The sequence below is a fragment of the Anoplolepis gracilipes genome, chromosome 1 (assembly GCF_047496725.1).
Source record: "Anoplolepis gracilipes chromosome 1, ASM4749672v1, whole genome shotgun sequence".
In the NCBI taxonomy this organism is placed as follows: Eukaryota; Metazoa; Arthropoda; class Insecta; order Hymenoptera; family Formicidae; genus Anoplolepis; species Anoplolepis gracilipes.
The window spans coordinates 24,058,687-24,083,365 of NC_132970.1; the positions used below are offsets into that span (position 1 = coordinate 24,058,687).

The 24,679-nt window shown below is 37.2% G+C and overlaps 2 protein-coding genes across 8 annotated transcripts in view; one reads left to right on the forward strand and one right to left on the reverse strand.

Moving 5' to 3' along the window:
- The window catches only part of LOC140670888 (uncharacterized), a 376,593-nt gene that overhangs the window by 209,288 nt on the left and 142,626 nt on the right, over nt 1-24,679 (forward strand). The window lies entirely within an intron of this gene.
- Nucleotides 1-24,679, reverse strand: part of Tio (zinc finger domain-containing protein tiptop) — a 151,002-nt gene that overhangs the window by 35,636 nt on the left and 90,687 nt on the right. For 4 of the 6 annotated variants that reach the window (XM_072901657.1, XM_072901648.1, XM_072901667.1 and 1 more), the window contains one exon: nt 15,174-15,305. The exons of the other annotated variants lie outside the window; for them this stretch is intronic. In XM_072901657.1, coding sequence (XP_072757758.1) covers nt 15,174-15,240 — 67 coding nt within the window. In that variant the 5' untranslated portion in view covers nt 15,241-15,305. The remainder of the gene's footprint in view (nt 1-15,173; nt 15,306-24,679) is intronic. 6 annotated transcript variants of the gene reach the window in all.

The following is a 24,679-nucleotide window of genomic DNA, read 5'->3' on the forward strand; positions in this document are numbered from 1 at the left end:
TGACAGCTATGCGACCTCGACCAGCGGGCCTATTTCCGAATATTAATTCCAATCTCGTCACTTCAACTCATCGTCTGCTCCGTGCTACTTTGGTGTGAGACGAAAGCCAGGTGTGCATCGAGACGGATCGAGGTCGCCGATGTTAATTGCGACGCGACAAGGCAGAAGCCGAGGTCTCATCTTCGATGGCTTCTCCTTCTTCTTCTTCCTCTTCTTCCTCTTCTTCCTTTTCTCGCTCCCCGGTTCGATTCGCCGATTGATTCCGACAGACGTAATTAGACTGCATATATAATCGAAATAATTTACACCGGTTGGCTCGCGCTTGACGTTTGTCTGTCTCGCGTTGTTGAGGAAATTGCGCGTCAGATAGATCAAAGTGCGATACTGTTGTACAATTTTTCTAATTACAGCGAACAACCGACGAACGAAAGAAATATACCGTCGCATCGCGTGGCAAGTGCAATTAATTCATGTTACATTCGCGCGAGATGATTCATGACTGACAAAGCTAGATAGTAATCCTTTAGGAATCGTATCGCGAGTAATAAAAGTATAAGCGTGGCATTCGCGTATACAAAATTCGATCTTTTGTATCGATATAAAACACCATGAACCATTATAAGCTTAGCTCTATAATAACGATCGACAAGGTTCGATCACCGATCGTGAAGGATCTCCTTTCTATTTTTACAGACGCATTAGTCTGACACGTATATGACATAAGTCTCTCATTTGTAATATTAACGGGAAGCTTGATATAAGCTTATTATTTATAGAACCAGAATCGAGTACAATGACCCACGCTGAACATTGTATCAACGTCAAGGTTTAAAAGCGATGGTTTATGACAGAGAAAACAAGAAACGCGGTGACTCGCGTCATCTTCCAACATTAGCGTAGATTCGATAACTCTTTCCATTTTACAAGGACAAATGTCTCCGGACATGAAGGAACCACCTGCACACTTTCGGCGGCAAGTACGGAGACCCCATTGTGCCTTCTTTTCAAGCGGGCTCACCTGGAATCACCGACAGCGATAAGATCTAACGAAATCGGTCGTCCCGCGGGGAATTAAAAATGAAGGTGGAACGCCCGCTGGCAGGTGGAGGAGGACCGTATTATCCGGCTCATTCTTATCACGGGGCCTCGCATAAATCGCAGTTGGGACACGCGAGTGTCGTGGCCGAGAATTGCGATTGCGCATCTTTCTCAATCTGACTCGAAAGGTCTAGCATCTCCAGGGGCGGATTCATGCGAAAAGTAATGAAATATAAATTTTAGACTTGCCACTCTCAAGAAGATCCGCTGAATAATTTCTTTTCACAATACTTGATTCAATCATGCATCATTCTTCAAAGTTGTACATATACAATCGCGTAAAAGATAAAAATAGCGTGTTTCCCCTAATGTTCCCCGCTCCTGACTCCCTGCACTTTTGTCCGGAGAGTCTTTACTATGCACGGACCTGAAACATCGATGAATTTTTCTCCCTTGCCCAGTGAAGAGAATGTAGTCCGTTATTAACCCGAGCGCCCGCCGGAACGACCCGGCATCGCTCAATCGCTCGCTCGAGCCGTCTTCGCGTCTTTCTCGACTCGTCGCCGATCGTCTCTCTCTCTTTCTCTCTCTCTCTCTCTCTCTAAATATCCCCTCCTTCGAGATATAGTGATTCCCGATAACGAGTTTATAAAGGCAGTCGTCGGATTTCTTTAAGAATAAACTTTACCTGCTATCGTTCGTGACTATATTCGCTAAATAAAAACTGACAATTGTCAATTATAATTGTACAAAATAACGAATAAGAATGTTCACTGGATCATCTTTGATTCCATTTGATTGAAATAAAGACAATGATATTTGTGCAGGAATTTTTGTAGATTGTTAATCATTTGATCTTTTGGCCGAGAAAATTATCGTATTCATTGTGGTCAAAAGAATAAATTCTATTACAACCATGTAAAATTGTAATAATGTGAAATAAAGTAAATAAATAGACAACTTTTGATTTAATTTACAATATACAACTTGTACGATAATAAAAATGCATAATACCTTGTGTATTCTACACAGTTTGATGGAAAAAAAATATACAAATAAATTTCTACACTAGTGTTAGAAAGATGTATTCTCTCTCTTTCTCTTTATGCAGAACAGAGCGAAATACCACGTGTAAACACACAGATACATGTAATAAATGCATAGTACATGGATATACACGGAAATCACATCGCCAATGTAATGAGCTAACCATACACGATTTAAGATCCTCAAGAACATTACCATGTGTATATCATCTAAACTCATCATCGCGAAGAACATAATTCTGTTTTTATTCCAATTAACGTCGCGCTTAACTGCCTACGAAAGAGAATCTCGCTTCGACTCCTTGGATCTTTGCAATAAGATTATTACAAGTAATATTTATTCTATGACTGTTTTTCCTTAAGACACGATAGAGTTTTATCTTGAGTACAAGTGACGAGCCTGTGACTACGTCACGGCGACTGCACGAGCAGGAACTGAAGTCGTAGACAATGCAAATGTAAATACAATCGTACATGCATATGCAAGTGTTATTCATGTATCAATAAAAATATTGACATAAATCACGCGTTTTGTAAGAAAATCTTTTTTTTCCTTTTTTTTCTTCGAAAGCGATTGCATTATTTAAGTTTTGTTTTATCGAATCTAAGCATGTGTAGGAATCTAAAAGATAAAATCTTAAAATTTTAATTTCAAGAATCTCCATCTCAAAAGTCAGTTGTCAAAAAATGTCGAAACTTTGTTAATTATGTCAAATCCGAATGCACTTACGTAATGACATATCGATACGAAAGAACGACCTTTTAGAAACAAGCATATCGTGAACACAAGGATATAAGGCTTGTCAGTGGTTGATCCACGAAGCTCGTGCCGCGGCTTTCACGCGATCGCCATATTCACCCGGTCCTCCTACGACTGTCGACAGAAATAAACGATACGTCTGGCAATAAATATCATGGTATTATAATTAAGCTAGCGGCAAGAGAATATGGTATATAGGTAACGTGCGCGGGACACGCGAGAGTTGGAAAGCAAATAGTTAAGTCTCTAGTTCAGTGATCTCTGATCCAAAGTCACCAACAAGACACGAAACACAGACAATACATGATGCGTATATGTATATATTGATAACCTTGAGAAACTTAATAATTCATTTTTTTAGCAAACGGAAAAAAAGGGAATTTATTCATTCAGAATTAATCTTAAATATGCGATAATAAATACATTATATATGTAACAGTATAATATTACCTATTTTTCATATGTCTACAATTTATGTAAACAGTAGAAATGTGTATAAAATGATATGATCTCTTATCGAATAAACTGGATTTAGAAAATATGCAAGAATTTATAAACAAGTCTACTTGAGCTCCAATTTGTTAAATCTAATGATATAGCCTATAATACAAATATTTCGTATGCCGTATATTAATTAATAAAAGATTAAGTAAAGTTTTGTCACATGATTATCGAACATAAAAAGGCAGCGAAATCAATTTGATTTGTTTAGTCTACCGTGAGAAGATAGAACAACGGAATGCATCAACGTCACTCAAGGAAGGCATTGATTCATTGTGGTGCAGCGTCCGAGAGACGCTAGTCTGGACGCAGACGTGGAATTTAAATCGGTCCGTGTATTTACCATCGCGCGCTAATTTACAGGCAAACGTGCAAAGTGGTGTTTTGTCAAGTCCGAAAATTCATCGACGACATTAACCGACCGTACCGTCTCACGCATCGCGCATCGCGTGACGCACACTGACGTATACCAGTCACATATCGCACGTGCATTCACCGCCGCGCCGCGCCGCGCCGCGCCGGTGCGTTCACATCGCCTGTCACGTCGCCGTCGCGGCGAAGAGCGGAGCGAGCGGCATAAGAGAGCGGAATGAATCGCTGCCACTCAAGGAGCAGCCGTCGGATGCGGCGGATGGACTGACAAGGCCGAGTTGGGGAACGTCGTGACGTTGAAGACGCGATGCTGATATACGCGTCCACTACCGAGATGCGCGCAGCCAGCCGCGCTCAGCCCTCAACCGCGCCGGCACAAGCATCCTGTCATTCCTGCGAGTCCATCGCGAGGGGGAACCCTCTTCTCTGCTTCTTCGCCGCGGCTTTTATCTATATAGAACGCACGCACGAACGCTCGCACACACGCACACACACACACACGCATACACTTGCTCATCTTCCGCGCGTGTAACGCAAGGATAGATATTTTATTTGTATATGTGTGCGCGCACGGATAATCTTGTAGTATATTACACATATTTTTAGAGTCCATCTAGTGAATTTAAGATAAGTGAACTTGTGGCAAAAATAGTTTCCTATGGAAGGGCTAAAGTTTAAGTTTATAAATTATTTTTTGTAAATTACTAGTACATGACAAAAACATTCGTTTTCTTGCTTGATTCGGTCTTTAAATCAAATATAATATCAAAGATACAATCTCGAATATATCTTTATATAGCAACTTACTAAATTATATTAATAACGAATAAGTACGTCGTCTGCTTTTGAGAAACCATCCATTATCAATAGTCTTAATATATAGGAATTTAATACGCAGCGAATGTAATCGTCCCGTCTCTTTAATAATATTTATATAAATTATAAATTGTCTCGAGAGACAGAGATCTTGCTTTCTCTTGTGTTAAAGAAAACGACATATAATGAAAGTGTCCTCGATAAATTTCCCAATCTACAGTATGCGCGACATACGAATGTGACCTTGTCAGTCCATCAGAGTGCAACATTGGCTTTTCGAGTGGCAGCAACCGATTCTGCTCGACTATGTTGCTCGCCTGAGCGCTTGCATCGTGTCAGATGAAACGACGATAAGTGAATGTTCTGTCGATGCGTATGCACATGAGTTGTCGGCACTTACAATCGTACATACTTACTCGACGAGGAGTTAAAAGTATCGTATGTATGCGCGATATTAACGAGCGTTCCGTGAGATCATTGCGAGATATTTCGTTCATCATCGCATTTTATATATTCAAGTTTTCCTTTTCTTCATCGAATTTCGTATATCTTTTAACCACAATTTTTACTTTATCATTTGAATTTATCGTATTCATTTCCAATTTTTTTTTTTTTTTTATTATTCTATATGTATAATGAAACGAAAAATAGTAATTTATTAAATATCAAATTATTGCACGTGAATTTATAATATTATATAAATACTTTCTTGCGTAATAGCGTAGTACAGAGTTGTAATATTGTAATACGATAATTGTCCTGAACTTTCCAAGACTGAAGACTTTTCGACAATACATTATAACGTTTAATTGTACTCTCGCCGGATGAGAAAATCAATCGTGCGTGAAAAGTCGCACGCGTTTAACCGATTTTTACGCCTACCGGCATAAATCGCGATTTATCCGCTTGCGCGCTCACTCGAGCGTGATGGCACGACACCTCGCCTCGGGTTAATCGTTTCGATATTTAGTTTTTCCCGCATTATTAATCGATTCGTAAGTAATTCGTGATCTTATGCAATTTTACAATGGTGGACTCTTCTCGGAAAGAAGGGAATCTCTATTAAGGTCGGCAGGGTAACACGGACAGCAGGCGCGCGAATCGCGGGATTGTAGCTCGTAATTACGATAGCTCTGAAAGTTTCAATTCCGACAGTCGGGAACGCAAACGCTCGCGTCTCGTGTAAATAAGTTCACGCGAGCGAACACTTGGCAATGAATTACCCGACGCGCCCTGGCGATTACTTACAAATCGTTCGCACATTAATTTCCACCAATGACTAATTCTCGATGTGCGTATTAAGCAATATATATATATATATATATATATATATATAGGAACATGTCGCTCATGGACATTGTGTGATTCCGCATTAAACACAAGATCATTATGTTCGAATAAATGAACGATATATCACTGTCATTTCGAGACATACGTCGGGCGCGCTCGCCAGGAGATGACGTTGTTAATCAATCAACCGCCGCGAGAGATCGCGATCTAAGCGATCGCCGGTATTAAAGGACGAGGACAGCCAGTTCCTTGGACGCGCGGCCTAATTACTCGCTCAAGCCGAGCGGGCAGCTAGCTCGGAGAGAAGACCAAATCACGGTACCGGGCGACTGTGTTGTCAACTGTGTCGCGCAACTTCATCAAACCACCCCCTCCCGCCAATAGCCGACAACCACTTCGTCGACCGGCACGTAGCCGCGACTGACTAATATCTCGTTCTTTTGTTACGTTTCGCGGCAATTCGCCTGCCTCGCGCTTGTGCAACGAATTTCGGGCTGATTATTCGGGGTGGCAGAGTGACGTTGGTCGGCTGGATTAAAATGTTCGTTGGCTATATACCACAAACGGAGCTGTAACGAGGGTGGAGATGCAGCGGGTATCACCCTCGGGGGTGTGTTTCGCTTCCTTGTTGCTTTCCTTCTCAAAATCGTTGTGTGCCGTTTCATTTATTGCGATTCCGACCGGTTCGTCGCAGTAGACTTGTTGTAAAAATGTATATTTTTCATTATTAAAATTTATAATAATAAATGTTGAAAAATTGACACGAATTCAAGTTGAAAATCTAGTAATCAGAAAAAATTGCAATTTTGCTGTAAATATAACTAGAATTTTAAATAAAAAAAATATATATATATATATATTAAATAAAAAATATAAAGGATTGAAACTTTTTTGCATTCGTTTGCATTGATAGATGTGTAAACACGCTGCGTCATCAACAACAGCTAATGAGATTCGAGACTTTAAATGTCATAAGTCTATATCATAATTGAAGATGTCACGCGGCTGTTCAACAAATATCGCTACGCAAAAAGAGAATCGTTTCTCGCTCCGTAATATTAAAAATTCATGCGACGTTTTATGACCACCATGAAATACAGAAAGACAATAGTAAAAAGAAACCGGATATACGCAAATTACAAGACAGCCAACTGGATCACCTTTTCGCACTCGCGTTAATCGTATTACGATAATTATGTAAAATGTAATACTTGGGAATATAGAAGAAATCTAGACATTCGTATATTGGATATTACAATAGAAATCCAATTACATGGATATATGAAATAAGCGCGCAAATTACATGATCTAAATCGTTTTAAAATCTTGTTTCCTACCTCAAAGAACATACCACAAAGAATTAAATAAATATTATACACGGTGGTTATACCGTGAACATACACATTCTTAAGAACAAGTTCTTCAGCTTTAACACATAGATAAATACCCATTAATAAATGGATTGTAAAAATTCCGCGTATAAAATATGTTGACACATATTCCATTGCAACAAAGGACTTCGACTCGTAATGTATAAATGTTTACTTTTTACTCACTTTCATTGTGCAACGTGCAAGATTTTTCATTTTCTGCACATACGTCATTTACAAGTCTTGACGAAAGTACGCGATATACATATAACATTATCTCGATGAGTATCGCTTCTTTAAAGACCTCTTAGTGCATCATTCGGCCGAGTAAGAACGACTAGCGCGATAAAGAGGCGATCGCGAGCGCGCGGGGTTCGGAAGCGGAAGAACTATAGCCGCTCCTGAAAGACGACAGGACGACGAGAGTAGGCCGTTAGCGCGTTTTACGGCGGCATTAAGCTTCTCTTAAATGACGCACGCAAAGTGTTCCTGCCCCATCTACCTCTGGTCCGGGATGCTAACCATTCTGGTCCACCCACCTACCCGCCAAGAAGCTGCTTCCTGTCGTGCAAAATCACCTTTTTACCCAGTCACTTTACACCCGTCCTCGTCCTCGTCCTCGTCCTCGTCGCCTCCTTCTCCTTTCTTCGTGTTTCTCCTCCTTGCGACTTTTAATATTTATCTGTCCACGCGTATAGATTTAAACCATATCTTCAATAAGATAATGTATATTTTATCATTAAAACTATCACGTCTTAATCAATATGAAATGAGAAAATATAATTGTCCCTTCATGTAGATGGCGAATATAAAAGAGTTTCTTTAAAACAATAAATTTTTATAGATCCTATAATTTTTGAATGTGATATAAAATAATTTGCGAGAGAGAGAGAGAGAGAGAGAGAGAGAGAGAGAGAGAGAGAGAGAGAAAGAAAATTGATATTACAAGTATTATCCTTGAAATTAATCATTAACAATAACGCATCAATAATCATAATTTTAAATTATAAAATATGATGCAGAACATGCAAGTACATAATATGATTTATATGCAACACACTAATTGAATGCCTCGCTCTACAGCAAGCTTGCTATAAGATAATACTAATTTACATATAGAAAATGATATTATTTATGCCTTTGCATCCAGTACAATCTTGAAATTAAAAAAAATCAATTAAATAGAGTAGTGTATGATGTCCATTAAATAACATTACTTGATTATTTACAATTTTAATCATAATAATTATCTCATTCAATAATTATATAATTATACACAACACAACTAATCTTATGTATATTCCATTTCTAAACAAATTTAACTTTATGCTTATACTTCTTTTTCTATAAATTTTTCATTTATTCGTCATCAAGTTGAAGGAAAATGACTTAATTATACCGCAAATAAACTAACGTAAGAAAATATAAAAAAAAAAAATATACTTATGTATTTCCTGTTTAAATCTTTGTGAAAGCTATAAATTTGATTCATATAGATCTTGTTTACGTCAAATGTCTTATATTTTTTCTTTCTACGAGATGTTATTAGGCGGTCAATAACGTATACTTTGAGAATCCAATTGGAAGCTTGCCACCTGTATATAAAAAAAGAAAAAAAAAACTTTCCGGAAAAGTCGAGTGACATAGACGCCGAGGGGTGCCCGAACGGTCAGATTGTAAAAGTGGATCGAGAATACCTGCGACAGAGATCAGACATTGGCGTCGCGTGCGCTAGTGTATGTGTACACATACAGAAAAGGATACGCGCGCAGAGAGATACACGAGGAGCCGCGGCAGGGCACATAAGTCCATCCCCAGGGTAGGCGGCCGCGTCGAGCTCGAGTATTGACAGATATTTAAATGAATATTCCTCGGCTGTTGGAGGTCCTCTTTGAAATCAAAGCAGAAGGTACAACGGTTCATTTAGACGTGCGCCGATATCCCCCGCCGACCACGGGATACAGAATTTCACTTGTCACGTCGTCCACGGGTTATCGCCCAGCGAGACGATCGCAGGCCGAGGGTGGTACGGGAAGGGTAGTCTTTCGACGTGGCTGTGTGTTTGTCGCACGCACGCACGCGACCTCGTACTTTCTCTCGTTTCCGCTTACAATGCATGTTTCTCACGATCTTATTACAAGCTTATCATACGGCAGTATTACTTATTTAACTTGTAATAATGTTGAGACCTGAAATATTTTATTCTTCGGAATTGTACTCTCAATCAGCGAAATGTCTCTTACAAATGAGCGGAAACAAAAAGAATAATATATTATTTTTATATTATAATTAAGTATTATCGCCAAATAACATTTTTAGTCAGTGAATTATGATAAACCTCAAAAAAGAGATTCATTTAATAAAGTTTAAATTATGCATAATGCTAAATATATTATGACTTGTAACAGGTAGAGACAGTTGTAAATTCGTAGAAAATAATCATATATTCATATGCGTATAGCAAAATTTATTAAACGAGATAAATTATTAGACTGATGATAGTTAATAGCGAAATGTGGACTGGTTGAAATTGACATTTGAGAAAATTATAAAACAGCGAAGAGTAAAATCGCCATCAATGACGCGAAATTAGAATTAATGGGCTTTCCGTAAAGTGAAAGCGTGGTTGCACCACTCGGATATGTTTAAGTTGGGTATGCAGCTGTCAAGTAGAAAGATTTACATCAACGGAAATATAAATTATTATACTAGATTGACAGCGGTTTTCCCGGGAAAACCTCACCTATGCTTCCATTAATTTATCTTCAGTTGCATGTAATACAAAAGAGTAAAAATATATTTGCTTAGCTGCCGCAAATCGCAAAGGTATGACATTAAACGACAATGTGTTTTACTATATATTATTATTATTATTAATAATAATAATAATTATTATTATTATTATTATTATTATTTCGTTGGCCAAAACTATGGCAGGTGCTAAAATATATGAAACCGCAGTAAAACGATCTTCAAGCAACGCAGCAGCTCGCATGTTTTTTTTCTCTGCCAAAAATCACGGAAAAAAGATTCATACTCCAGTACCAGCCGATGACTGATAACCCCAATCGGTTACGGTGCGATAGCAAAGAGGAATTTCCGTGCTCGGTAAATGTACCATAATCGAGCGATGAACACGGCTGCCATATATTTTTTTTCCAGGCGATGAGAGCCTGGGGCAAGCACGTGGCAATAAATCCCGGCTTGCGTCGCTAATTTTCACGGAGTTGTTGCATGTATGTACATACACATAGCGTACCCGTACATGTATATGTACGTGCACACGTGCGTGTTAGGCAGGTGCATCGTTACCCGCTAGAATACATGGACGAGGATATACGCGATGGAATCGTAGTATACCTGGAACGACACCGGTACTATTTCCGAACCGGCCGATCGTGTCCTTGTAACTTTTATCGGAGCGACTACGATGACACGTTTCGCGCAAAATTTATTGCCGCCGCCGACGACGGTTGTATCTCGATTGTGGGACACAGAGCCAGGTACGAGTGGCCTTTTCAAGTACCTTCTGATGTATTTCGCTGATTAAAGCACGTTAATTTTCTGCCGCGAGACGCGTTTTTACGACAACACGGTTGCGGGCCTCCGTAAAATTATTAACCATTAAATGCGTGCGCGCCGGGAGATCTCTCAAGAAAGTTGATACGCCTCGTAAATTCCTCGACGGTCGTTTCATTTTAATATGTTTCGCCCGATGATTATTATTATTATTATTCTAAATACGTCGTGCGCGTTCGACGTATTCCTTGAAGAGAGAATTGCTCAGAATTACAAAGTAATTAATATCAAGCAGACCGAGAATGCGAATAAGAAGGAAGAAAAACACATTTTGCGGCAAAAATAATTTCACAATTTCAAGTTGCAATTTGATTGAGAGAAAGTTAAAAGATGTTGCTCTTAAAAACAAATATATATTCTCACAGAAATCATTTTGCGCATGATATTTTGATCGATAAAAAAACGTACTTTATTTCGAAAATTACGTATCGTAATGCTGCAAATCGCGAAATATATTGCGCAATAACACGAGTGTTATAAAGCTGCGCGATTATTTATCTCTCTCGAATTTGTGAATTTCAATTAAAACGAATCTCCACCACGGAGATATTCCATTAAAGATGTGATTTACTCTTAATTGCCTTTCAATGTAAATGTTACTTCATTTCCATCGCTTCGATTGATCGATTGTCATTACGAACCAAAGACAATGATATTTTCGTTAAGCACGTTTGCAACGAATACTTTTCAAAGGCGACTGCGAAGAAAATCTCTTTACAAAGTTCGTCTGCAGAGAATTTCTTCGTGAGCTGCATTTACAAAGAGTTCAACTGCGAGGTACATTAGTCGAGATTATATCCGGCAAAGGAAGTCGACCAACTTTCGAAGACACTGTTGCAACTAAATCTCTTCGAATCTGACGACATCCAAAGATGTCGAACTTCTACAGAGTCAGCAACAAATATACCAAATGCAACATGGTAGATCGTAAAGCGAAAAATATAATAGTACAGTCGAATGTTTTGCTGCAAATAATAGTATACCTTGTAAGATTTGCATCTCGTATAAATAGATTAAAAACTAATTAGTTTCAAGTACTTCTCCAATTGGCGTTAAAATTCTTTTTGAAAAATGCGAGAGATTTTCATGAGAGCAATCCAGTATATGTTCCATCACGTCATTGTTCATATATATGTGCTTGAATTTTTAGAATAAATTTATTACAGACACAAGATTTATTTAACACGGAATCGTATTATAAGTAATTAATTGCATGATGAAATGACACAGTACAGACACCGTCTTGTTTTTTGAACAGAATTGATTCAGAATGAACAGGCATCTCTGTTTTTTTTTTTTGTTATTATATTTTGGCATATATACATGTAATATATGTGCATATCTATGTTTATACATATTTCATAAAGATAAGGTTGCTTAAAGATAATACATTGGCGATCAAAGTTATCGCATATGTAAATTTATGTAAAATTTTGCGTTATTTCAAATAAGCACAACTCCGTCAAAAATGGTCGTATTTGAAAACATTTTATTTTTAATTTTAACGCTTAAAGTCTCTATTTAAAAAGCATTGTTAGAATTCCTCCTTTCCCCCTTCCGCCGCCTTTTCAAAAGTGAGGACGGTACACACACGATGCGCAAAGTCCGATCAGCAACCTCGTCGTGGTGCGCATCGGGTAATGCTAATGCTGGCGGTAATTGACCAAAAATGCATGGGTAACTTTAATACACCGTAACTCTGCAAAAAAAATCATATCAACCTCAACTTTTTTTCTAATTTGCAAAGAAAATCCAAATTTTACGATGGTTGTTATGATACTGACGAAAAAAATTTGCGTCAAACTATGCAATTTTTTGGAAACGAAACACGTCCTCACTTTTTAAAGAGACTTTAAGTTTTTAAATAAAAAAATTTTTTCAAATACGATTATTTTTGACGGAGTTATGTTTATTTGAAATCATGCAAAATTTTGCATAAATTTTTACATAGGCCATAATTTTGATCGCTAATGTAATTAAGTTAGAAAATAATTATACAAGCATAATGAAACAACATTATTACGAACGTTACACAAATATTACAATAAGCATGTGCATATATGAAAAATGTACAATAAGTATAATAAAAAATATCTTGATAAAATAAATAACAAATAGCTCACTAATATTTTACTCCCTTCCCCCCCCCCCCCTTCTCTTTCTTTCTCATCTCAAAGTTTTAATACCAATCTATTATACAAACTGACTTTCGCAATCGCTTTAAATTAATTCACGATAATTTACGGATTTTCGACAAAGGTTTTCGCCCACGATTTGAGAAATCGGAGCTGATTATCTATTTCAACGCAGATAAATCAAGAAAAGTCACCCGGTTATCGCTTTGCGGCTCCATTTCGAGACAACGCTCAGGTGACGTAATGAGTTACGGCGTCACGTTGGATTTGCAAGTGAGACGAGTCAACCAGTTGCTTAGTTTGTCTTTGCCTTTGAGCGGCCGAATACCGCTTTCGATTTATCGTTTTATTAGTTCCTTCTGTCTCACTAATTACTTTCTTGTTGCAGGAATTTAACGTTTGTAAAACCATTCACTTTCGTACAGGATTACGCACGTATGTGTTACGTCGGATTTACAAGTAAAAACACTCAACCAGGTGCTCTGTATTTGTCCCATTTTTTTTTTCAATTTGCACACAGTACCTCGGATTCAAATTCGTCTTGTTTAATTGTTGCCATATTTATTCTCTTCTATTTTATTGATCAATATATTCATATCATGTATATTATTGTCAGTAAAATTATACATATTTAAATATATAGATATATGTTGATATATGTAAATACGTAAAATATAGATTTATAAACGGATCCTAAAAAGCTGTACCTGTATATATGATAAAGCAAAAGAAAATTTAATTGATATTTATGATTGATACTTAAATCAATATTCGAATAATCAATGCAAGTTAATTGATATGTCGATGCTTTTATGAGAAATAAAATATCTTGCGTTATTGATACGCAAATTTAATACAAAGAGACAAGATATGTTGAGAGCAGATATCTATCAAACAATCGAATGACGCGGCAATTTATTTTTTAGAAATACTAACGACACATGTATAATCCTAAAAACTTGTTTATCCAAGTTAAAAGGTAATGACTAAGCTAAAAGCATATTAACTAATAATCGTTGTGAATTCTTATAACGTATATCTATTTCATACAATAAAATCGGCCAAAAGATGCAAATCGTTACCTTAATTAGGCTTTAAAGAATAAATTGCAAGTTTAAATTTGTAAATCCTGTAGCAAAGTTTATCCGATGGTATTCGTAATGAAATGTAATGTTTGTTGCACCATGAGATATCGTTTGTGCAATGCGAGCCCGAGTTGAAAGCCATGTAAACAATTTTTGAGACTATTATATTGCGTACAACATCTAATACTTGTACATTACGATTTTTATATCTTTTCTCAACGTACTCGCAACGTTAATTAATTCATTAATCATGTACTTGTTAATTAGAAATACGAGAATAAATACCTTGCATCGATTCCAAGAAACAAAACTATTCTAATATAGACATATACGAAGAGGAAAATGAGAGACAGAAATCATGATTTACTGAATTCTTTCAAGGTAATAGATCGAACGTTAAGAACATCATAATCATGAAAGATAGTCCGATCGAAGGACATATGAACAAACCTCAACCTCAGTGATACCTGTTCGTTCAGAATATCGTTTATAATACTTGACCGCGTTTATTGATCTCCATAACACGTTACCGATCGCCTTTACTCGCTCTATTACTCGCTTATACCTGTCGTAAATAACCGATTTACAGCTAGGCCAAACTGATCCGTTGATGATAATCAGTTAACAAATCGCAACATTTAAATGTTTCTCAATATTTCCAGCATTACACGAATCGATCCATCATCGGAGATCATTATCGGGATTTATCCTCTCTCCTTTTCTTGTTATATTATTACTTTTGATTTTCATAAACGTCGTGTTTTTACAATCTACTAATAATATGTCTACATATGTTGAAATAATATACATAACTGACAATATATACTAATTGAGATTTAAATACTTGATATTTCACTTGAACACTCAACATTGCAGCGCACTAAAAAAATAATTTAAAGGAAGTCTGACAAGAGTTTATTTTATACAAAATAATTTTAACAAATACTCTAAGACACGTTGAAAATAAACTTTCTAAACTATAATAACTGTTTTTACAAGTGCAATTAATCATTCATCGATCTCGCTTCTTTTTGTGCAAATAATGTACCGCTATGCGGTATACACGAACAAGTGGTATCTTGTCAGAGACATGAGAAATGCAAGATGCAAAATAAAGAACAAAGTGCGTGCGTGCGTGCGTGCGTGCGTGCGTGCGTGAAATGTTACATATGAATATTTACCGGTAAGATTATCACCGCGTTGCTGTGGCCATCGGAAAGAAGGCCTGGGCTGCTGCTTGCTGCGCATATCTCCCGTCCGGTACGGCGGCTCCGAGCCGCTCGCTTTTCAAACGATCGGAGACCACTACTTACCTGAAAGAGAACAAGATACAAATAGTAAGTTAAAATCGTGCTTTAATCAAATGAATTTCTCGTTTAATAATATATGCATATGGCTCACAATGACAATTGGATAAACAAAAAACCAAGTAGTGTGTAATAAGATGTGATGTGCTAGTCTGTAACTTAATATAAAATATCACTCATACGCATACGACAACAATTTTCTCACAATATGTGACACTATATTGAAAAAATTACACCAAAAAAGTCGTATATATTTTCTTAATTTGTGACTAGAAAATCACAAACAATAAAAGGTTATAAAGAAAAAAAAGAGAATACAAAGACAAGGTAATAAACAATACTAAACTGAAGTCGATTGGTATTTTATGAGTATGTACCTGAATACAACTCAACTCACAAAAGGTGCAGTTAAAATAGAATTTTCACAGTTTAGACAAAATAAGAAAATATAATATAAAAAATACGTATAAAAAAGAAAATATAAGGCGACACAAGTCAGAAGATATATTTTCCAATAGATTTATATTTACTACTCCAGTATAAAATATCATAATTGATTGTGCAAGATATTTTTATCCTTATTATATACTTCCTAATTTCGAAATTTATTTGATATATTGCTAACTGCATTAAATGAATTATTACGCTTCGATGAAATTATTTTGAGATCAGTTTCAAGTTTGAAATTGAAACATAACTTCTTAAAACTTTCAAACGCAGTCATTATTAAAAAGCTATCAACGCTTCAATATTACAACTATCATTTTCTTGTCAGTTTAACTTTTAGTATATATACTTTACAAAGGCACATTTTAAAATAGCTTAAATCGAATATACGGAAAATATATTGACCAAACACACAATAATTGCGGCTAGAAGAAGATGTATGCTTTTTCATGGCAATTTTTCCAATTGACGCAACATTCTCGTGATTCTCGGGAAGAAGAGAAAGTCAACCTTTCCGACGGGTTTTTACAAAAGGTACCAAGCCTAGGATTGCGTCCCGCATCGCAGTTTATACTCCTCCCCTCCCTCATCCCTTAACCCCAGTGCCGACCATCGTAACCAGCCGTATATCTTTCCGGCGTACGCCCTCGAAAGCGGCCGCCTTTGTTTCAGATATTTATGAGGCGTTTTAATTCGCACGCCGCGTCACCCAGCCGGCAGGGGGGTTGCCACCGTACGAGGGTCGGGGGCCGGGTGGAGATGGGCGCGGGGGTGCTGTACAGCGCGACGGAACGGGGCGCGAAGGCATAATAGGCATAAGGGTGCCCCGATAAAACGTCAACTCGCCCCCTCTCCTCTCTCTCTCTCTCTCTCTCTCTCTCTCTCTCTCTCTCTCTCTCTCTCTGCCATCCTACCTTCCCTTTTCCAGACGTAGGCCATAAGCGCAAACAAACTCTCGCTCGTATATCTCGCCTCAATGGTTTCTACGTCGGTGCGCCAGGGGCGTACTGTATCGTGCCTCCGTCGCTCTCCTTTTCTGCCCCCACTTCCTCCCCCCTCCCTCTTCTCTTCTCTTCTCTTCTCTTCTCTTCTCTTCTCTTCTCTTCTCTTCTCTTTATCTGAAATCCCTCGCTACTCTCTCTATGCCCACCTTTCACCCTTCACGCGAGTCGAGAAAATTCCTTAACCCATATTCGGACAATATATCGCTCACAACTTGTGTCACTACTGATTTACTATAATACTCTTAGAACAGTGGAATACCAAACGATTATTTATTTTCTTTAAATTTCATTCAATTGGTTATATAATGCGAGTGAATGAGTCGACGAGTTTGATATAAAATTAATCGCATATATTTTACGTTTAAAAGAGTCACGTAAATTTTTTGTAATCTATTAATGTCAAGAATGTAATGAATATATATATATATATATATATATATATATATATATATATATATATATATATATATTTCTTTATATTTTATTTATATAATATTTATATAATATTATTTATATAAATAAATCAAATTAATTAAAACAATTTATTTATAGCAAATGGAGAAACGATTTAAGTAAAAATTGAATCGAAAAATATTCTCTCTTTTTCATACGTTTTAAGATATAGGATAGCGTCTTAAATCAATGTAAGACTTTTCGACATTTTTCTCCGCTATATATCAGAGTGATCAATTTAAATACAATCAGCAGTACGATTGCGTTAATGAGTTCCGACTAAGTGCACGTTTTTAGAAACACGCTACATTCGTCTCTCTGATCCACGAGCCAAGTCTGTACGTTCCTTTACAACAACACCGACGTCTCCGTCCACCTTCCATGGTCTTCCACTAGCAACTACTTCCACCTCATCCCTCTCGTTCTCTCATCCCATACTAGGACACGCTGGAGAGGCAGCCACACTCCTGTTCATGCTCTTCTTTACGTACAGGCGAGTTTAACAGTAACAGTACGTCACCCTGTCACTCTTTCTCTCCCTCTTCCTCCTTCAATCTCACTCTCGCCTTCTCTTTCTTCTCTCCTCGTAACGTCTTGCCCTATCTTCTTCCCCGGGTCGCTTTCTCTCTCTCGCACTCTCCTTAACAGCCTTCACTCTCTAAAAGCCTGGGTGTGATCTATGGCGGGACGTTGCGTCACTCGGGGAACAGATGCAGGGCTCGTATATTACTCGACCATATCTACAAGCAAGACGGCGAAGAGGAGAAGGGACGAGCGAGAGGGGGTGTAGAAAGGGCGAACCTTGCCGTACGGTCAAAAGAATGGCAAACGTCACAAATCACTCGGCTTTTGTGTGACATCCAACCCTCGCTCGAATTTTTTACTCTGCCGGAATAAAGAAAATTTACTTGTTGACGAGAGATTTCTACTAAACGTTAAAGCACGCGGGGGATTGTTTTAAAAATTGAATTTGAAATTTCGTCTCGTTTAGTGAATGACGCCATTGAAGGCAAGTTTCATTTTTTTGCTGTGAAAAGTTCACTTAGACTCGATGTTTAATTTTAATCGCGTCAAAATTAATATTGGTCGCAATTCAAAGTTTATACTCAAAGATATGTGAAATACTTTTATGAGTGAAATTGAATAGGGTAAATTAGGGTATAATGATCATACGGATAAGATGGCCATATTTACAGTAGTTTATGTGCATTGTGCATTATTCGAAATAACGATATTGTGAATCTTATATCATATTTGTACTTTTGACTATCTGCAAAGTTTTTTATTTGTCCACTAAAAACTGTTATAACGTCGAATAAATTACAGTTGTTAAGCTATCGTAATCGACGTTAGACATATTATAAAGATATGTAAATTGTTATATGACCTGTAATTTTTATTTTCGTTTTTCACTATCTTTTTATAAATATTATGGCCATCTTTCCGTCCTTATGGTCATCTTTTCTTTAAAAGTAGGGTAAAATGGCAAATGCTTACATTGTACTATTTTGACAATATAAAATTTCTATTAAATATTTTCCTTTTAATTTCGATAATATTACGTAATTTAAGCTTAAACAGTGAAGATAATATGACAAGCACTATTAAAAAAATAACAAAAATAAAAGTATGTGTTTTGCATTTTAAAAAACTATGGCCATCTTACCCGAGTTTACCCTATATAAATTGTCGCACAATGCACTGAATTTGAGTGCGACGCAACTATTTCTCCAGCGCTCGCAAAGTGCATTGTATCGATATTATATTGCAGTAGCGTTGTAAAAATGTTTTATAAATATTTCGCAAGTAACAAGACATTGTTTCGATCGTCAAAATAATAAGCGAGAGCGAGTAAGCGACCGAATCATCGCGACTGAAAGACAACTGTATATGTATATACAGTTCTCTCCGGAACATTTTGACTTGCGCAAATTGATAAGATGCCAAAGCAATTGTATCTGTTTCGTGTAAACCGAGGGCCTGTCGCACGACTAATTAGGACGCTGCTCTCGATACGTATCGCGAGATACGTTCTACCGAAATAAGTTTTCGCTTTTCGCGAGTACGTGGACAAAAGGACGGAAATGAACGAAACGCAGCGAGAATTCCACTTGCTTCCACGTGCGAGAACATTTCCGTGTATATGCGCTCGTGGAAACACTAGCCAGCTGCCTAAGTGGAGGCAGAAGGGAGGAACGAGGGAAAGAAGGAGCGAGGGAGAGAAGAGGGGCGAGAGAAAGAGGGAGACCGAAAACGCGTGTCGGTAGAGTAGACGCTTCGAGAATCTCATAAATCAGGTCAGGGTTGGCGACGGGGGTGGCTGCCGCGGTAGTTGCAGCGAGAGGAAGCGAGGTGGCTACAATGCGGGAGGGTTGTTGGGTAAAGGTCGACGCACAACAGTCCCATGCCGACTACGCGCGGTGACGTGCGCGCATGCTCGTAAAATGCTTGGCGCCAATTCCATTCAACGGAATGGATTCATATGACAAGAAGGGATGTCTCAAGTGGATCTTTTCGAGACTGTCGAGTAGACACGACTCTGTTGTTGCGTTTAAAAATTTCCCGAAAGAATATATTACGACAAGCAAATATATCGCAAGCTTTCAATAAGATCTATCTAGCAGCTGCAAATTAATATAGTTTATTACAAGTAGATAAATATAACAGATTCAGCAGAATAAATAAGCTGGGCCTATTTAGTTAAATTTAAAAAATTGGTGAAGATATAGACAGACAGACAGATATATATATATATATATATATATATATATATATATATATATATATAGAGAGAGAGAGAGAGAGAGAGAGAGAGAGAGAGAGAGAATCTACAAATTTATCATCGCTACGAATATCGACACTACAAAAGATATTTTATTATAAATTTCGCAAAAGATAAATCAAAGATCAATTTATGAGCAACCTGGTAAAAAAGTATAAAAGATAACCAAAAGTTATCAAACATATCACTACACTGCATCTTGCAATATATCCAAAAATATATACCGTCATATTACTTATCATCGTCAACTGCGCAACATTCGTTAGTCACAGCAACATAAGGCAACTTGAAAGTATAAAAAGAATTTCTATACATCTCTTTCTCTCTTTCTGTCGATCGATACATGAGACTCGACAAAGTAGTATAGAGGAAAAACAGCGACGTCGAAGAAGATTCGGAGGGACCCCAGATGGAATCAGTGCAGCAGTTCGGAATATTGGAAAACGTCGGTCTGTGTGAGAAAGAAGAGAAAGACCGAGAAACGGTAGAGTACGAGTAGGGCAGTATTTATGACGCGTACGTGAATTCTAAGAACATTGGGGATAGTCGTGTTCGTGTCACCGTCGCTGAAGAAAAAGAACAAAGGGACGAGAGACGTGAACAACTGGCTCCAAGCTTCTAGATAAGATTTAGAGGCATCAACCGAATTCAGCGACCACGAACGCTCAACGTGCATGTTCTGACAATAAGTTACGTGGCTAACGACGATAATAAAATGAGAGCGTGCTTTAATAGGAAATGACAATCAATTGTCGCTAATCTAAGCTTCTCTTCAAAAATTTTCGACAGTCTTCTCGATCGTAAAATTTGATCGCACACGTTAACTCACAAGTACAAAGTTCGATAAAAATGAATAATCTTTCCTTTCGCGACTCAAAATTGATCATTTTTTTTGGAGTTTCTTATTGGTTTTTAAAATAAATATATTTAAATAAAAATATATTAAAAATAATAAATAGTCGCTCATTCAATATGATAAATAATTTTAAAATATAATAGAAATGAAAAGGAATGAAAAAGCGGAAAACGAGAGAATTCAAAATAGCCGAACATTAAACATTCACGGCGTCTCGTAAAGCAATCAAACACAGATTTGTAAAATAATGAAATAGAAAAGTGATAAAGTTCGTGAATCCAAAATAGTGTCACGAGCTAAAAAGTTATCGTTAAGGTTAAGGACAAACTAACAGATCACAGATGCAGGAAAAAAGATTCAGTGCAGCGTCCGATTGATTCATTGGGCGCGCGTGCCTGGTTTTAATTCACCAGAATAGAATTCGTTTCCTCGGCATGCCAGACCTGCGGCTAATCCATCGAGCGTCTTTATTGCTGCACGACATTTATAAAACGTCGGGGAAGAGACGAAAACTGCCGCGCGATCGCGTCCATTCGTCACCGATTATAAATCATCAGTTTCTCTCTCTTTCTCTCTTCTTGTTAGACATTATTAGAACTGTCCTCCTTCACTTCATCGCAAAGAACGACACGCCATCGTCGCGATGAGCGACGACGAGCAACGACGATGCGTAAGTATTAAACGTCGTATATCATGTTTCAGGTTGATATCAAGTTGACGTTTAGTACATGCAAAAGATAGCCTTGGAGCCGAGTCGACGAAGAGACAAATAGATATTCGTTTCCAACAACAATACTGACAAGTTGTACTAACCGTACGTGAATTTTTGGAAAAAGGATGCTTTCCAACTAAACGATCATAAACTGTGTAACACAATATCGACTTGTAGCTCAAAACGCTTCTTTTCATTTTACCGGCAGATTACAAGCAGTTTTAACTCGAAAATTATAAAATTACTTTTTTCACACATCCAGGTTCAAATATGAGTAAAAAATTTATTTATCTCCTGCCGAGATATCACTCCATAAAAACATAAATAGTACCAAATATAAAAATATTGGTATTCATGTACGACACAGTCGAACATATTTTAGCGATTGTGCCGAGTTGTAGTTTAAAAGCACCTGTGTTGACACTGTGTTACACAGTGTTGCCCGTGTTGTTTGCTGGAAAGCAACATCTATAATTTCCATCATGAGTTAGGTGAGTTTGCCGATGAAAACAAAGGCAAATACAACAAACAGCTTAAAGTATCGATCAAGATTTAAAAAATATTTCATTTAGTTTATCAATGCCAATCTCGAATTTTCTCTAAGGTAAAATTCAAATTTTGAGATAATATAATAAGCAATACTTATTATCCCTTCTCTCGCGTAAAGTTTGACATAATTTATTAAAACTTTATATTTAATAGCCAAATTGTACGTCACATAGAAGCATTATAGTTTATACTCGCTTGTATCATCATCATCATTAGAGAATTAGAAATAAAACTATATATAATATTAATAGTATAATCGAAACAGAATTGATGATGATTTACATTTATGATGTGAAATACAATTCGAGTCGGAATAATACAAATTTGCTGAGATCAACTTATATATGTGTGTACTTTTCTCGTACACATTCAATTAATTTACATAAATTATGTTGTTTATCTAACTTGTAATATAAATTTCAATTAAAATATTCTTAATTTGATATTAATTTGATAAAAATATATCTGTACGTTATTAGAACACTGTATACCAGTTTAGATGTATAAAAAGGATAATTTATAGATCTTATCTCTTTGTTTTCCCTTGTGTGTAATTTTTTAAAATATTTGAAAAAAGATGATGAAAGAAGTCTGCATTCATGCACGCTAAAATTCATAACTAGAAGAAGCCATAGAGATAAAGTACGCGGCAGTCTGTGACAATTTGATATTGATAACTTATGTTTTTTATCTTTGAAGGAAGGAAACATTAATCGACTTTCAAAAAAAAGAAGGTGTTTGTATTAAAAATAGAAATAGAAAAAGATGCATGTAACAACTTTCACTCTGGTAAATTTTTTGCTCGAAATAAGGACAATTTAATATTTCATCTGATTAATATATTCATATATCTTATAAGGCACAATTATATTTTATAACCATATTTAACCATATCTTTCTTGCTTCAGAATAGAAGAAAAAAATTTAAAAAAAAATTGATTCTTCAGAGAAAAGAGTAAAGTGTATCTGTTGGCTGATAATTATATTCGTGCGAATAGTTTATCTAGTTGGCGGATATTCCGCCGTTGCGTACAAGGATGAAACGAGGAGGACCAGAATGGAAGAGAGAGAAGAGAGAGAGAGAGATCAAGTCGTAGAAACCGGGCCAGATAGGTCCGTCGCGTTTTGCTGGCAAAGGTGTAGCAACGATAAGGTGCTCGTTGTACTGAAGCGTCCCTAGGTAGCCGTCCTGAAGCGTCCTGACGCTCTACCCCGTCTACGTCTCGCCACCCTGTGTAACGACCGTCGGCGGTACCAACCCTGGAGCATCGTCGACTCCTGTGTAATATCGTGCTCGCGCTTCCTGCTGTCGTTATCCCGATTTCTCGATGTCTATGGACGAAACTTTACGTCGGTGCCGAGTGCACATATACGCACGTGCACGTGTGAAAAGCTCGCATTGAACGAGAAATCTTCGAGGTACCGCTGAGAGTCTTCACAGAGAGAGAGAGAGAGAGAGAGAGAGAGAGAAGGCGGGAAAGGGAGAGCAGAAGTGAAAATATGTGAGAGAGATAAAGAAAAAGATAAAGAAGAAGATAGAGAGAAAGAGAGAGAGAGAGAGAGAGAGAGAGAGAGAGAGAGAGAGAGAAACGAAGTCCCTTTAATACTCGCGCCGATAGCCGAGTGTTTCGAGTAATTGGGAAGGTAAAACAGCCTTCCGACATGCACCGGATCTCTCTTCGTCCTCTTATTTCCGAGACGCGATCCTTTTCTTCTATGTATTTCTCGCGGTGGCAAGCAGAAGAACGGTGCCAGCCAAGAAGAAGGCCTTCCACTTTCTGAGTTTTCTCGTTTCTAAGATGCCCTCAGGAGGAAGACTCTCTCGGTATCATCCCGAGAGGGCGAGAGCGCTAATTAAAGAAGCCGAATCTACCTCTTTGGAGGATCCCGCCATGGCGCGGATCGAGTACCTGAAAGATCCTTTCACGATTTCGAGAGTAAGGTACGTATCTTCTTGGGTCAAGGAGCTTCTACGGGGTAAGAGCACCGAGGGTTAAGACCATTATCATCCCTCTTCCTTCTCTCAAGAGTCGAGCGCTTCTCGAGCGGCGAGAATCGCGAGTAACGAATAGTTGCCTTCTACCATGGAATAAGAACCACGATTTTTATTTGTTACGAGTCAAAAGAAACAATAATATAATAGTATAATATAATAGTATATGCGATTAATTTTCTATACTTTCAATTATTTTAAGAACAAGTCGTATAGAATATATAATTGAGTATTAAATATGTATATTTAATATTTAATATAATAATGATATTTTCTTAAATCTTTCACAATGTTGTATGTACACTATAAACACGATAATATTTATCGGAAATGTCAAATTAATATATCACTATTTATTTTTATTTTAAAAAAGACAGCTTGATAATATCGAATTCAACATAATCCAATATCAAGTTTTTTCATTTTGACCTGAAAAAAAGTTACAGCGTAAAATTTCAGCAATAATACCTTTCGTAATAATTAGTCCCAAAGTCACGTATGCTGGATCGAGTGTAATCCACAATTCCTCCATCATTATTCGAGAATAGAATCGATCGAAAGTGCTGCTAATAATACGTGTGTGA